The sequence below is a fragment of the Epinephelus lanceolatus genome, chromosome 8 (genome assembly GCF_041903045.1).
Source record: "Epinephelus lanceolatus isolate andai-2023 chromosome 8, ASM4190304v1, whole genome shotgun sequence".
NCBI classification, from domain to species: domain Eukaryota; kingdom Metazoa; phylum Chordata; class Actinopteri; order Perciformes; family Serranidae; genus Epinephelus; species Epinephelus lanceolatus.
The window spans coordinates 40,963,579-40,980,945 of NC_135741.1; the positions used below are offsets into that span (position 1 = coordinate 40,963,579).

General features: G+C 40.2%; 1 protein-coding gene across 2 annotated transcripts in view; it reads left to right on the forward strand.

Moving 5' to 3' along the window:
- The window catches only part of atp2b3b (ATPase plasma membrane Ca2+ transporting 3b), a 73,686-nt gene that overhangs the window by 4,925 nt on the left and 51,394 nt on the right, over window positions 1-17,367 (forward strand). For both annotated transcript variants that reach the window (XM_033630139.2, XM_033630140.2), the window contains exons 2-4: window positions 2,552-3,381; window positions 10,426-10,623; window positions 14,086-14,343. In XM_033630139.2, coding sequence (XP_033486030.1) covers window positions 3,141-3,381; window positions 10,426-10,623; window positions 14,086-14,343 — 697 coding nt within the window. In that variant the 5' untranslated portion in view covers window positions 2,552-3,140. The remainder of the gene's footprint in view (window positions 1-2,551; window positions 3,382-10,425; window positions 10,624-14,085; window positions 14,344-17,367) is intronic.

Below are 17,367 nucleotides of genomic sequence, written 5' to 3' on the forward strand. Positions count from 1 at the left end.
AGAACAGCTTGCTGGAAACACTCACTAGAGCACCAAATGTTCTACAGCTGACAAAAACTACAGTACCCACCTCTTTAAGGAATTACTGATCCTTTTTAAAAGTGAATCTATATATTTGTAAGGTGTTCTTAGAGATTTAAATCTTGACTAGGAACCAATGGGCTTGGAGCTGAGAGCCACAGACAGGGTAGAGAAGTATGAAAGAACAGAGAGACAAGCCATCATGTTGCTGGTTTTGGTCTTTTCATGGGCTTTCTTGACGAGAAACAGAATAATGCCATTCTGTAGGCAAGGTGTTGGTGTTATGATATTCAGTATCAGATGAAAATGTTATGGCCTTTCAGGAGATTGTTTGATAAAAACAGGTCTGGTGATGCAATCTAAGACTTGATTTGGACTCCACTGTCCTTTTAGGAACACTAAAAGCTGCTATAATCTGTGCTTTTAATTACTAATGGATGAAATGACCAGACTGCTGCTGAAGTGTAAATAAACTTGTAGTGATAAACCAAGAGGTATCACCAACTCTGCAGCACCTTTGACCTCCCAACAACCCAAATGTACGCCACCTACCCATCACTAAACAATAGACAAAGTTAGCAACTAGCTGGAGAACACAGGATTTAGCAGCTAGGGAAAGAAGTTTTTTTTCTCAGGAGCTGGTGTATTGAATTGTGGCTAAAATAACGTTAATGTTACTCAATACCAACTGAAGGTATAAATGCCACTGTTGGCTAACATGTTAGCCATATCAACTTTATTTTTAAGTAATAATATGTGCATGTGTTTACAGCTCGATATCCTGCCTGAAAGTAGCCAAAAAAATAAATAAATGGAGGTTTAAACATTGCATGAAGTGAGACAAAGGTGTTTACATAGCTTCATATGTGGAAAAACCTTGCAAAAGTTAAAATGTTCTGCATACATTCTTACAACATTCTGAATATTACTATAGCAGCAAACAACTAGGCTATTTGCTATTTAAAGATAACGTGGAGTAACGTGGTGTTCTGATTCTAGAATGAATTCACAATCCCTCTATGTGTGTTGTAATTCAAGATTCTCTGTTCTTTGTTGCGGTAGACATTTACATGTACATGATAGTGGATGTGATTTTTTTGGTTTGTGTGTCCCACTGGCTAGCTAATTGCCGCCACTCTGCACTGTGCTGGCGTCGCTTTGAAAGTGTGACACCCACCCTCTGGTTCACCCCGGTTAGCTCTGTCAGCACATTATTGCCATTATTAGTAGGGATGCACCGAAATGAAAATTTGTGGCCGAAGCTGAAGCTGAATATTATTAAACGCTTGGCCGAATACCAAGTACCGAATATCGTTGTTTAGTTTTTCATTAGTTTTTGCAGATGAACCCCCTCCAGATTAGTGTTGTCACAATACCAAAATTGGGACCCACTGTACGATACCAATGAAAATATCATGGTTCTGAGTAGTATCATGATACCACAGTGAAAATGAGGCAGATGTGCCTTTTGTCATTTATAAAAAGATAAATCACTTTTCTATAATACATCAATGATATTTCAATGGAATAAATTACTTATTGACTTCTTCATACTTCAAAAACAGCATCAATCAGTGATGAACATAGGGGGGATCAAAATAAAATAAATAAATAAAATAAGAATCACGTCACATACCTGTGTTCGGCTGGCTCGGCTGTTCAGGTACTTCTGGGCAGTCCACACGCCAAGAAGAGGATATTATTGGAGCCGACTTATCCGTCACCGGTAAGCTGATGGCCGCCGTATTTGACAGGAATACATTACTGTCTGTGTCTGTGACCCCCATTCAACCCACAATCGGTGGGATTCGCCTTTTGTTTCTGCTGCTGGTTGAAATCTGTAGGCTGCTCGCACAGTGTGCTGAATGATTTAAGCCTATTTTGCTCGCTCAAAACTATTTTTAGTTGCAAATGCGAGTGTGGTGACGGGTGGATCGCCAGACTGCCGACATTTTACTCAGCCCGTCACGGCACGCTGTTTGATTGCGTTATCAAAACACAGCGCTGTTATTCGGCCTTGCTTTTAACTTATTCCACCGAATACCGAATGTATGTTTTTTTGCAATATTCGGCCGAATATATTCGGTTACCGAATATTCGGTGCATCCCTAATTATTAGTATTGTTTGCCTTTTTAGCACCATTAGCTGCTAGCACCATTAGCTGCTAGCCACCTGCTCAGCCACCTCCATGTTGAGAGCCATGTGCTGACAATGCTGACTCAGACTCTGAATCATAGATATGCTCTGAATATCACATACAGCTCCTTTGGGTGTACTTACAGGACTATGATCATACTAATAATGATCTTATGTTTATGATGAATCGATTGTAGTATGTTTGTACCAGTTTCTAACATGACTGTATAAAAGTCATACACTTATTTACTTAGATGAAGACTGATGTATTGATGGTAGCTACTGCATCAAAAGTACAAGTTTGACAATTGAATCCAGTCAGAGTGTAATGATAGTGGGTGAGATCAAGACAACAAGGTGATAATGTTTTATCTCTCCCTTGCTCTCTCTTAGGTCCTGGAGGTGCAGCAGTAGCTACCTCTGAACTGGATCCACTTCCTGTCTCTGATTTATCAGCCGCCTTTGCCTTGCTCGCCCCTCTCTCCATCCATCCATCATCCCTCCATCCCCGTCTGTAAGCCTGTCAGCCCGTCCGTCCGTCTGTCCATGGACTGGCCGTGACCCTGGAGGGAGGGGGACAGAAACGAGGAAAGAGTGGAGTCGCAGAGGAGACGAAGGAAAAGAAAGCTGGATTCATTCAGACATCACACTTCTGAAGTGCCCCTGCTTGCCGTCCTTGATCCCCCTCACCCTCCTCCTCCTGCTATGGAGAATTAAAGGAGCAGTGGGAGGCTAGGCCAAGATAGTGAGGAGAAAAAAAAAAAACAACCAACGCCCCTTGATTGCTCTTAAATGAAATTAAAAAAGGGTTTAAGTGTATCATTATAATTACACATTTTTATAAGTGAGAAATCAAGATCCAACCAAGATTCTGACTGTTGAGCACATGAACAACCCTCCACCAACCAAACGAAAGGGGAACTGAGTTGAGGACAGACTGCAGAGAGAAAGGAGGACCAAAACAGAAAAAAACCTTACTGACATGTCAACAACAGCCACTATGGGAGAAATGGCAAACAGCGCAGTGGAGTTTTATCCCAAAGGGACACGAGGCGGAGGAGGAAGGGCAGATGGCAGCCATGCAGGGGGAGACTTTGGGGTCACGGTGACAGAGCTCAGGGAGTTGATGGAGCTCCGAGGGAATGATGCCCTACAGAAGATCCAGGACAGCTATGGAGACACAGAAGGGCTCTGCCAGAGACTACAGTCCAGCACCACTGATGGTGAGCGGGCATGGTTGGACGAATGGATGAATAGTTAAAAAAGTAGATCAGTGGATGGATGAATAATGGAGGAGTAGATTGCTAGATGGATGAATGGATTAGAGTGCATGTATGAATAGACTGATGGAATGGATGTTTGGGTGAATGAGTAGTAGACACATGAATGGGTGAATAGATTGCTGGCTTTGTGGATGGATTTGTGGAGTGGTTGAATGGAGATGGGCTAACAGTAAGATAAAATGCTACACTGAGATAAATTGAAAGAAAAAGTGAAAGGATGGATGGCATTGTATTATTTGGTGGAGTCACATTGGTGTTAGTCTCGCCACCAGACAATCAGAGATCTCCGCCTTCTGATAGTCTGGGGACACTCCTTTCTAAAGTGTGTTTAACACACCGGCGAAAATGGCTGGCAACAAAGCAACGCCTCTTGCATTTTTGAAAAGGACACGCCTACTCGGAAATGTGCGCTCTCCCTTTTTTCGTCCGCAAAGAAACAAACACACAGAGAGCATGAAAATGGATGCAGAGAGATTTAACTCCGTTTTATCAAACGTGTGCTCATCCATGAAGAAAATATTTTTTCCAGTGGATGTCTTAGTTACTTAGTTACCGAATATTATTAAACGCTTGGCCGAATACCAAGTACCGAATATTGTTGTTTAGTTTTTCATTAGTTTTTGCAGATGAACCCCCTCCAGATTAGTGTTGTCACAATACCAAAATTGGGACCCACTGTACGATACCAATGAAAATATCATGGTTCTGAGTAGTATCATGATACCACAGTGAAAATGAGGCCGATGTGCCTTTTGTCATTTATAAAAAGATAAATCACTTTTCTATAATACATCAATGATATTTCAATGGAATAAATTACTTATTGACTTCTTCATACTTCAAAAACAGCATCAATCAGTGATGAACATAGGGGGGATCAAAATAAAATAAATAAATAAAATAAGAATCACGTCACATACCTGTGTTCGGCTGGCTCGGCTGTTCAGGTACTTCTGGGCAGTCCACACGCCAAGAAGAGGATATTATTGGAGCCGACTTATCCGTCACCTGTAAGCTGATGGCCGCCGTATTTGACAGGAATACATTACTGTCTGTGTCTGTGACCCCCATTCAACCCACAATCGGTGGGATTCGCCTTTTGTTTCTGCTGCTGGTTGAAATCTGTAGGCTGCTCGCACAGTGTGCTGAATGATTTAAGCCTATTTTGCTCGCTCAAAACTATTTTTAGTCGCAAATGCGAGTGTGGTGACGGGTGGATCGCCACACTGCCGACATTTTACTCAGCCCGTCACGGCACGCTGTTTGATTGCGTTATCAAAACACAGCGCTGTTATTCAGCCTTGCTTTTAACTTATTCCACCGAATTTTTTAAAAGGACACGCCTACTCGGAAATGTGCGCTCTCCCTTTTTTCGTCCGCAAGGAAACAAACACACAGAGAGCATGAAAATGGATGCAGAGAGATTTAACTCCGTCTTATCAAACGTGTGCTCATCTATGAAGAAAATATTTTTTCCAGCGGATGTCTTAGTTACAACATGATTGAGCTAACTGGAGTAGTTTCATGTCGTATCCGACAATGGGAGGCTTTTAACAGATGACGTCCAGATGTCCCTGTCAGCGGCAGCCACTGATGCTTTCTAGACATTGTGATTTCCCAAAACTGAATAAATACCACACATAGCAACACAAAACTGCTTTGATAGCTCAATCATGTTGTAACTAAGATATCCGCTGGAAAAGATATTTTTTTCACGGACCGTTTAATGAGTTAGTACCTATTACAGACACCGCTAACGGCTAACAGGGCTAACAGCTAACGGTTAGCCCAGCTAAACGTGCACACAGAAATAGTAATGTTTGTGCAATCATTGTGTTTATAGACTTTACAAACATCGGATTAGTCTAAACGGTGATACAGTGATGTGAAAAATGTGATACATAGGCTATATATATAGCTAAAAGCTCTGCTGGTTTTCTACCCGGACTATAGAGGGAATCGCCTTGTTGTTTACAAGGCAATTCCCTCTATAGTCCGGCCGGACGGATGAGTCATGGCCTTGTAAAAGATTATGTTTGTTTCTTTTAGTTGGTGAGAATGTGTCGCCGCAAACGCGACAAACATCCCCTAACTTTGATGGAGTTTTCTGCGAGCACGGCTGACCCATTTTGAACCGCTACACGTGTTTCTAGTGGGACTATGTTTACGAGCACAAGAGTTCAGCGAGCTATCGAAGGACCGCCCTGCAGATTTACTATTGGGTGTGCAACGTACATACAAAGTTAGTGTACAGCTGGATTTTTTTTTTACTTTTCTTTTCTTTAATGCAATGGTACCAGATCAGTACCTGGTATTGGCCTATATGCAAGTTAAGTATCACAGTTGGTATCAGGGAGGAAATACATGGTATCCGAACATCTCTTTTTACATCTACATACAGAGTCACCATGTTGTTCACAGTAGCCCAGAACGGACAATCCCAAACACTGGCTCTAATAGGACTATTGGTTGTTTCACATTTTGGTGTCTGCATGGTATCTAGCAGTGAGGTTGCAGTTCTGCAACCGCACTGCTAGATACCACTAAATCCTACACCATGGACCTGTAATGACAAATAAAGAATACTAACTCTGGTTGAAATGATACATTAATCTGGACTGATATAGTGATACAGTGCTAGTGGTCTAGCGCCAGGCAGGCAATGGCAAGCAGTTAGGGAAAGATATGAGGAGGGTGTTTACTGATATTGTCTTATAATGATTGCAGGCCTCTGAATTGAATCAAATCATACATGGCAGACTTTGTGATATCAGCTAGAGGTTGACCGATGTTAGATTTTTGAGGGCTGATATAAGGACTATAGTTTGGAACAGGAGAGAGCAAATAGCAGACTAATTGTCTGGTAAAAAAAAATCAAAGGTAATTTCAAACAAGATGCTTTAAAGTGGAGTCATTTTGGATACTTAAAATACTCAAAATACTTTCTCAATGATTCATGAAAAATAACACAATGTCAGCAGCATTTACTCAGTGATGGACTTTTGTTCTAGTGCTAATAACACCGAAATCTCTGATGCTGTCCATAAAGTGTTTTTAAATGCATGTTAAGATGAAGAGTAAAACACTAAGACACAGTCACACAGCCGAAGGGAGCTGCTCTCTCTGGACCCGTAGCCACTGAAGAAGCTCAATTTTGCTCCAATTTACACAACCCTCCTCTCTTCAGCTCCTCTCGTTGATGTAAGTTACATTCCTGCGGGACTGGTGGAGGCTGCGCAGCCATCGGTTTCTATCTGAGGCAACTTCTGCTGAAAACAGTAGTTTGTAAGACATCCTATTGGTGCTGATTAATTGACTGATAAATTGGTTGACCTCTAGTATCAGCAAATATTAAATCGTTGTACAAAGAATTGATATCGTATCGTAATTAAACGTGTGATTTACACTCCTACTAATAAAGATAAAGATAAAGATCTTTGGATTTAAAATGGTTGATAGAACAAAATAAGCAACCTGAAGACTTTATTTCACAATTCTCGGACAATTTGTGGAACATTAATTGTAAAAGTTAACAATAGATTAATCTGTAATTAGAATAATTGTTAGTTGGGGCTCTAATGATATCTAACTTTTATTTGTCAAACTGTTATATGGCAGATGATCTCGTCCTCTGCTTTGAGGGTAAGGAGCTTCTGAATCTCATTGTTTTCCCAGTCTTCTTTGAGTTAGCCACTAACTGCTATAAGCTACTTTTTAAATCTACGTGGTGGGTCGTACATATAGCATGACGTCAGAACATCACACCCGCCCTGCCAGCTGTCCTATTTATACAGATGTCGTTTCAGCGTTGTTGCTATCTCTCGAGGCGGATTAAATGAGACCACTTTGTTCCTCCAATTCTGTGATTGTACCTTATATACAGCACGGCAAGGGGGCATAATGGCGTGATATTTCCACCTTAAACAGGCAGTGTAAAATGGGCTATTGTCTCTCTCACACACAAACACACACAAAAGTTGATATGATTATGCCAGTCAAATAGCCTATTTTTGATTTGTGAGGATAAAATTTGAGTTTTTGTGTCTTTTGTACATGCATGCGCCCACTTGGGTGTTCTTACAGGGGTGTGGTACCACACTACACCCACTCCTTCAACTAGTTTGTAACCTAGCAACACAACAGCAGAGAGAAGTTGGCTGGGAAATTCAGCAAGGGAGAGAAAGATGACTGAAAACTGTGAGATGGTGAGGAACAGAGGGGGGAATGGAGGGAGAGGAGTGTGTGTTCAAGTGTAAGCAAAGAATATGAGTGTTTGTGTGTGTGTGTGTGTGTGTGTGTGTGAGAGAGAGAGAGAGAAAGAGAGAGAGAGAGAGAGAGATGGAGAAAAAGTGAGAGTTGGTGGGTGTTAAGTTACAGTAAGTCTGTGTTGAGTGTTGCTAATTTGATACTGTGAGCTGGTCAGAAATCAGTGCAGCAGGTTCCAACAAACCCAGCATACACACAGAGTCATGTATCTGCAGTTGTCCCTACAAAGTATAGTTGGCACAAACACACACACACACACACACACACACACACACACACACTGCCCTCCTTACACTCAGGCAGGCTTCTTTTACACTGTGCTAACTTTCACAAATTATTAATTGTCTTGCGCGACAAACCAGCCAAAGTGCAAACACAGATAAGGAACGATGTTTCCCACCTTGGAGAAATCTAATGTCATTACTGGAAACTGATCATTCTGAACTCAAAGCTCAAGATGTTTTCTGCTGCAGATCTGAGGCGTTTGACAGTACAACAAAAACTCCTGCTGTCTCCTTTTACAATCAAACTGATGATCACAGAGGAGGAACATGAATCGGCAGATCAGATATATTGATGGGAAAATGTGTGTATTTACAGTTGAGAAAAACTTATGTCCACAGAAATGCATATCTTGCAGCGGTTCTACACAAATAGATAAAACACACACACACCGGGGTTAATGTACCTCACGTGTAGACATTATTATGCAGTTGATGCTGAGCGTCATTTGTAATACGATACATAGAGCAGAGTGGGGGTTAAACCAATACAGAATGGGATCTCTCTCTCTCTCTCTTTCTCTCTCTTGCTCTCATAAACACACACACACACACACACACACACACACACACACACAAATATATGGTTACCCCAGGACTGCAGTATGAGACCATTATATTCACATTGAAGAGACAGAAAAGATGTGGAGGAGAAATGAGGAAAAAGAGAAGGAGGAAGTGAGAGAAGGAGTGTGTGTTTGTGTATATGTGGTGTGTGTGTGTGTGTGTGTGTGTGTGTATGGGGGGATGATGAGGGAAAGCTAGAACAGCTTGCCGCATTGTCAAGGACACATCAAGGAGAGATTGAGAGAGGGAGAAAAAGAGAGGAGGAGGAGGAGGAGAGCCAACAGGAGAGGCTATGGAAGAGGATGAGGAGGAAGGGAAGAACAACGGGATGGGCGATAGATGGAGGGAGGGAGGGATGGACTAATGGAGGGAGGATACAGCTCACTACGATTACTCAGCATAAGGTCACCTGTTTTCTCTCTCTCTCTCTTTCTCTCTCTCTCTCTCTGCCTCGCCTTGGCCTGAACCCTGTTGAGCGTCATATTGCTACACAACTCTTCGGCAACCCTGGGAGCTACATATGACTCCTTGCAGCAAGCACATTGGACCAGAATGTCTCCCAACACACACACACACACACACACACACACACACACACACACACACACAGAGGCAAACGGAAGCAAAGATAGTCACCAATCTTGGCCAACCACAGTATACAAATTGCTGTTCCCCCCACCCTAACAGCCAATCAAAAAAAAAAAAAAAAAACTCTGCTCCAAACCTAGCACACTGGGGGAGTGACATCACCTGTTGCTGGGCAGAAACCTGTTAGAGACAGGAAGCCCTGGACCTGATATCATGGTCACCATGGAAACTGAATTACTTAGGGGTGAGGTTGAAGGGGAGAGGATGGTGAGGATGGAGATGTTGCAGTGAGGTTGGAGATGGGAGAGACAGAGTTTGGAGGGAGGAAAGTAAACTTGGAGTTAGCAGCCATAAGTCATTGATTCTATTGTGATTTCTGTGTTTTAAACTGTTTTACTGGATAGAGAAAGTTTGTCAAGGAGGTTTTGGCCTATTTGGTGTGATTTTGTGCTGATTGTGCATGAGTGTAGTAGTGTGTAATGAGTGTCTAATGTCTTTGTGTTTCCTAGTGATAAATTACTACCTGCTAAACATGCCATATGGACTTTTATCTAGCTACACTTTGGATGATGGTGAACCTGGAACCATTCAAATGGTCACTGATTTAAAGAAACTTTTTATTTAAAATAGCATAAAAGACACTCATACAACAATTAGTTCTGGCCAAGTAATTTGATTGGACAACAGGAATTCTATGAGTGCTGTTATAAATGCAACATCACCAGGACTTTTCACTATGCAACGTATCCTCATACATATCCTCATAGTCCTGTCAGTGCATTGGTCTTGGGATCGCAGCCTTCTGCATTATGTGGGTTTTACATGAATTACTGGCTCATGATTGCGTGGTTTTTGTATGAATTATGGTGCAGTACTTTTCATAGGTATACATCAAACAGTGCATGAGAACAGCCTGCTTTACAGGTGTTCTAAATTACATTAATTACATTAACTGTTAATTGGCCTACATTAACAGTTGTTGTAACAAACTATGTACTGTAAAGATGGAGATATTTCCACAAAACAACATCTGAATTAAATTACTAAAACTAGTAAATATCACACTTGAGATGGTGCTGTACTGAATATCAGCAAGGCTATTCAGTACAACAGCATGACCTTAAGTTAGATATTGCTTAATTGAATAGTGAATTTGCCAGTGTGTGCAGATGTGTTTTGATCACTCCTGGCATGTGAATTTCATATGAGTTTCTTTCTTGTTTTTACAGAAAAAAAATTGCTAACATCTCAGCCTGTCTTATTTACCCATCCCATCTGTCAGGTCTCAGTGGGGACCCGGCAGACCTGGAGCGTCGGTGCCAAACGTACGGCCAAAACTTCATCCCCCCGAAGAAGCCCAAGACTTTCCTGGAACTTGTGTGGGAGGCCTTACAGGATGTTACACTCATCATCTTGGAGGCTGCCGCCATCATCTCCCTGGGACTCTCTTTCTACCAGCCTCCCGGAAAGGAAACCGAATGTGAGGGCAGGGACAGAGGGAGCTGGGGAGGAGGCTTGGGAGACTGTGAGAGAGAGGATGTTGGGTAGTAAGGGCAATAGAAGAGGAAAGACATAGAAAGATGAATCGTCGTACATAGCATATAGTATCACCTATCACTGGTATCCAGGTTAAAGACAGGAGCTGGAGAGAGACGTGGAGGAAGCCAAGGGTGTGGAGAGAGAAGAAAGGCAGACACTTAGGAGGTGGAAAAAGAGTTTTGGCTCTTCACAGTGCAAAGGTGAGAGCTGAACTAATTGTGGGAAGGATGAATCAAAGTATCAAAACAAGCTTATGAAAATTTTGCAAAACACTGTGGCCACGAGTGACAATTAGGTCATGAAATTGATTTTAAAATGTAGCGAATTGGTAACACAAGTAGAAAAGAGACATAAATTTACTAAAACAAATAAAGAGCAAAATGGTATTAAATAAAGGTAGTAAGGGGACCTTGAGTTAAGATTATTTGGTCAAATTACCATTTTAAAGAATGAACTTTCATACTCAGGGGTCATAAAATCAGCAAACTGACTCAGTAATATCAGTTTAAGAGCAATACGCATTACATTTTGCAAACAAAGTGTACTGAGTTGAGAAATGTGCTTTACTGCTAATGAACCTCAACTTAATTTGCCAATGTAATGATAATGCCAAATTATAAAACACATCATAACAGTAGCACAAGTAAAGAAGAGTTATAAAGTCAGCAAAGTGATTTAGTCATGTCACTTACATTTATTCTATGCAGTGTTCATTTTAGCAGCTATATTAGATCAGGTCTAGATCTTTAGACTGAAATGCTAATTAGTTCTAGTCACATTTAGTTTTTTTCCATCCTTCATAGTTTTAGTTTAGTTTTAGTAGATGAAAAATCATTTCAAACATTTTGGTCAACTTTTAGTCAAAGTGGTTTTCTTTTTGAATCAATTAAATTAGTAGGTATTGTAAATTGAAATCAAGGTGAGAGGTTGAATCAAGTGTTGCACTTTCATGTAGACAGAATTTTTTTCTACCAATAATTTGTACACATTTACAAACTTGCATTACTCCAGCAGAGTTTTTGACAGGTTTAAAGGATGATTTATGACCACACACTTACTGTCATTTAAAAAACTCAAAATGTCAAACTGTGAGACCATAAATAACTATTTTAAGACACCTAGGATTTGTTCTCTGTAAAGTCTGACTCACTGATTTCAAAAAGCAGAATAATAACTATTTCAGCCTGAATTCTTTCAAACATGTTAGCCTGGAGGCTTAAACTCATGTCCCCTCACAGAGTCGCTGATTAAAACTTGACTTTCAGCTCTGTCAGATATAATGGTAGGGGAAACATTGGTGTTGGTGGGTGGGCCCTGTTCATTTCTATTACAGTTGCTCAGTGGTGCATGAAGTCAAAAATGTTGACTACCTCATATAAAATTACCTGGATAACCGGTGCTGCTTCCGCATCATTGGGCCTTTGGTGCACCAGAGACTTCTGCTGGGTGAGCCGGCTGACTCCTGGTTAAGTGCTTTGCTAACTCAAATGGAGATAAAATTATTTAATCAAATGTCATTTTCAAATTTCATAGGACCAAATGTATCAAATCCTGATAGTAAAACGAGTAATTTCAAGAGGGTTGTGACAGTCAAAAAAATGTATCATTGATTCACAGATGTCTCTTTCACAATGTAAGGCAATGAGAAAAAGTCTTTTTGGGCCCAATGGCATCATGATGGACTCGGCGGTTGTACTTCTCATTGTTTGGCCTCTTTGAAAATTGGCTTCAGAGCTCAGCACTCTTCCTGGGGGCTAAGGATCAACAGATGTGAAGTCCAGTAGCTGGCAGCTACTCTCTGCTATGGTCAAGCGACTAACAAGTGCAGCTAGGTGCTAACAGCCACTGCTTCAACTAAAAAAAACTACACCAGTCCATTAAACAGCTCCACCATCCAGTCAGACACACATGGCTGTTTGTTTACAGCTCACAACTTGCAGTAAAAGCTGACACTGCTCCAGTTCAGAGGGTTTTGCAGGCTAACGAATCATCCTGAGACTGATTATTGCAACCTGTTGATGCTCTGAGCTCATACTGCTCATACAGTGCAATAGCCCACCAAATTTTAGTCTCAGCTTGTCTCATCAACGGAAACAAAACATAATTTTGTCAGTTTTTATTATCAAAGATCTATTTTTAGTTTGTCTTCTCTTCATGGAAATGGTCATTCGTCATTGAGGAACATTTTTCATCACATTTTTTGTTAACGAAATTAACACTGATAAAATTAGCTAATTTTAGCCACCATGAGCTACTGTCATGGCAGCAAAACCTCTAAGTTTTTTGAGCTGTGTGTGATTAATTGCTTATGAATTCAACTTTTTATTTATAAGATGAAGAATGTGTCATTGCTAAAGTTGTGTAGTCCTGTAGGTTCATGAGTAAGTTAACCTTGGAAAGTGCAGTGGGAAGAAGTTTTAGGGAGTTACACATCAAAATATCTGCAGTCTCCCTTTGAAGTGATAGAACACCTCGGTGCAGACAGACAACAGAGAGAAGAACTGAGTTTTACCAAAGCATATGATTCAGCTGGGCTGACATTGCATTCTTATGCTGAATTACAGCTGCAATATCTGGCTCAGATGTATTCATATAAAATTTGGAAACTGGGGTACTTCCATCAACAAATCATCTACAGAGTCTTCTGTAGATGATATTAATTAATCAGGTAGACTGCTTTTTCCTTTTCATTTTTTTTTTTTTGTTTGGGTGAATCATAAGGATTCTGTATGCAATGACTTGATCATTTTATTAGTTTGTGCACAAAATGAAAAGCATACTTATACAATAGACGGAAACAGAAGAAACTAGAGCACTCGAAGAGCGCAGACCTCCACCAAGCAGCTTGGATTTCCCGGGTGTGTTAACCACAGTAAGAGGTCATGGTAGAGAGGAAGTGGGCTCAGTGAACAAAAGGAGAAAAAATATATGACACTGTGGCTCTGTCTAAAACCTCATAGTACAACCTCAATAACAGCAGCACACAAACTATCGTCACATTTATTTCATTAGGCATTTGTAGTCGTGCACTGTGTCATAAACGTGTTTTTGTAAATGCTAGTGAATTGTATGATGACAAACACTAACTGTAGTCAAAGGCAGCCACTAGGTATCATCCACTGCAATTTTAAACCTCAGCCATATTGTTTGTTGATCATATCTAAATGTCTTACTGTGGCTCTTTATTTATATTTAGATCACAGATTATCCCTTTAACTTTGCGTTCTATCTTACATTTGATATCTATGGTAAATATCGTGAACCTATCCAAACTATCTATAGTACCAGCTAGCTGGGACTTGAGGTGGATAATACAATTCATATCAGTCGTTATATCACGTCTCTGGCTGCATACTTCACACAAAATATCTAACCAACCATCCCTCTGCTCCCCTCTCTCCAGCATGTGGTAATGTGGTGGGGTCTGCAGAGGATGAAGGGGAGGGTGACACCGGCTGGATTGAGGGCGCCGCCATCCTCCTGTCTGTGGTGTGTGTCGTCCTGGTGACGGCATTTAATGACTGGTCCAAAGAGAAGCAGTTTCGGGGTCTACAGAGTCGGATCGAACAAGAACAGAAGTTCACTGTCGTGCGTAAAGGGAATGTCATCCAGATCCCTGTGGCTGACATGGTGGTGGGGGACATCGCCCAGGTCAAATACGGTAAGGAGGCAAACGCTTATTATATAAAAGACCAGCAACTTACAAACAGTTTCACTATTAATTAATCAATTTATATTTTTATCAAACTGAATTGTTAATGTTCACCCTTCATATTAATCAAAGTTATAACAAATGCCCATCACCAGCTACAAGAAGTAAAACTATATTAAAATTGTGTATTTACTCTGACTAAAAATAGTTGGGACACTGTGTAAAATCTAAATAACAACAGAATGCAATGATTTGCAAATCCTTTTTGACCTATACTAAATTAAATACAGTCCAAAGACAAGATATGTAGTGTTCGAACTCTCAAACTTTATGATTTTTTTTTTGAATAAATACAGACTCATTCTGAATTAAATGCCTGCAACATGTCCCAAAAAGTTGGGACAAGGTCATGTTTACTCCTGTGTTACATCACCTTTTCTTTTAACAACATTCAGGAAATTTTAGTGAACTTTGGACACTAATTGTTGAATTTTTTAAAGTGAAATACTTTCACATTCTCACTTGATATATAACTTCAGTTGCTCAACAGATCGGGGTGTCAATTGCTGCATTGTGTTATTCATAATACACCACACATGTTCAATGGTAGACAGGTCTGGACTGCAAGCAGGTCAATCTAGTACCTGCACTCTTTTACTATGAAGCCACGCTGTTGTGACATGTGCAGATTGTGTCTCATTGTCTTGCTGGAATAAGCAGGGATGTCCCTGAAAAAGATGTCATCAGGATGGCAGCATATGTTGCTCTGAAACCTGTATGTAAATTTAAGCATCATGGTGCCTTCAAAGATGTGCAAATTACCCAGGATGCAATGGGCACTAACACACCCCCATACCATCACAGATGCTGGCTTTTTTAACTTCAAGCTGGTAACAATCTGCATGGTCCTTTTCCTCTTTAGACCGGAGGACACAACGTCCATGATGGACTGGTTAGACCACCGCACACTTTTACACTTTGTGTCTGTCCATCTCAGATGAGCTCGGGCCCCAAGAAGTCGGCGGTGTTTCTAGATATTGTTGATATATGGCTTTCACTTTGCATGGCAGAGTCTTAACTTGCATTTATAGATGCAGTGACAAACTGTGTTTACTGACAATGGTTTTCCAAAGTGTTCCTAAACCCATGTAGTAATATCCGTTATACAGTCATGTTGGTTTTTTGAATGCAGTGCTGTCTGAAGAGTCAGAGGTCACGGGCATTCAGTGTTGGCTTTCAGCCTTGTCCATCACTTGTAGAGATGTCTCCAGATTCTCTAAATCTTTTGATGATATTATGGATTGTTGATAGTGAAATGCCTAAAGTCCTTGAAGTTGTGCTTTGAGAAGCATTGTATTCAAACTGTTGGACTGTTTGCCCACAGTCTCTCACAAAGTGACCATCCTTGCTTGAGAACACCTGAGCCTTTCAAGGATGCCCCTTTCACACCTATTAATGATACTATCATTTGTTACCAGTTTACCTGTGGAATGTTCCAAACAGGTGTTTTCTGAGCTTTCAACAACCTCCTAGTCTTTTGTTGCTCCTGTCCCAACATTTTTGTTACGTGTTATAGGCATCACAATCAGAATATGTGTTTGTTTCACAAAAACAATAAAGTGAATCAGTTTCTTGTACTGTATTCCATTGAATGTAGCTCAAAAAGGGATTTGCAAATCATTGCATCCTTGTTGTTATTTACATTTTACACAATGTCCCAATTTTTTTTTAGAATTGAGGTTGTACTAACTGGCAGTAATAATTAGGGATGTAACGATACATTGATCTGGAACAATATATAGATTCAGTGATCAACAAAGCAATATAATGGGTGCAAAACATTGACACATATTGTTATCTTCACCTTTATTTTGAAATTCCAGTGGTACGTCTGTGTCACCATTTCCATCCAAGAGCACATCCTCACTAAACATGTAAACATTATTGCCGGCCTAGCACCAGGCAGGAAATGGCAAGCAGCCAAGAAAAAGACAATGAGGATATTTACTGATATCATTTTATAGACACCTGAATTGAACCATATCAAATCATATTGTGGCAGACTTTGTGATATCAGCAAATATTGTATTGTCGTCCAAAGAATCAATATATTGTATTGTGATAAAACCTATGATTTACACTCCTAATACTGACAATCATGAGTTATATGTTTGCAGAAATATTTCAACAAATGTCTCTTACAGTTAAGTTACATTTATTGAAATTGATGGAGTATGTTTTTGAAACCCTTCCTCATTTGAGCACTTTTTTCACCATTGACTGAAAATGGTAAAACTAGGGTTAGCCTGCATGTGAAGTACAAAAAAAATCAAAATCAGTTCTTTTTCAAACAGAAAATTGTAAAGTTTCTGTTTTCTCCGGCTCTTGTCACTGCTTCAGAAAATCATAACAATACCATAATGTCCCAAAGTTGCATACCTACTACTGTCCTTAAAGGAATATTTTCACATTTTGGGAAAAATGCCTCTTTGCTTTCATGCTAAGAGTTGATGAGAGGGTCGATACCATTTTCATTTCTGTATGCTTGATATGAAGCTGCAGTCAGCAGACACTTAGCTTAGCATAAACACTAGCTTCATTCTGTCCGACTGTCATAAAATCAGCCTACTAGCACCTCTAAATGTAACCAATCAAACATTTCTGACTTGTTTTTTAATCTGTGCTCAAACAGAAATGTAAATATGACAAGTTGTCGTTTAACAAGGAGTCAATGCTAAAACCACAACTCAACATTTTTTTCATTCCTGATTTTGTATGGATATAATGTGTCAATTAGTAAAACCTAGATGGGTTGTTAGGTGGAGTTTTCTGCGTTTGTGCCTGAGGCATTATGTTTTTGGTTTGTCCGTGCATCTGTCTGTCTCAATTGTTCTTATTATCACAAGAATGCCTTGTAGAAATTTCTTCAAATTTATCATAAATGTCCACTTAGACTTGACAATGAACTGATTAGATTTTAGTGATCAAATGTCAAAGGTTAAGGTCACTGTGACCTCACAAAACATGTTTTTG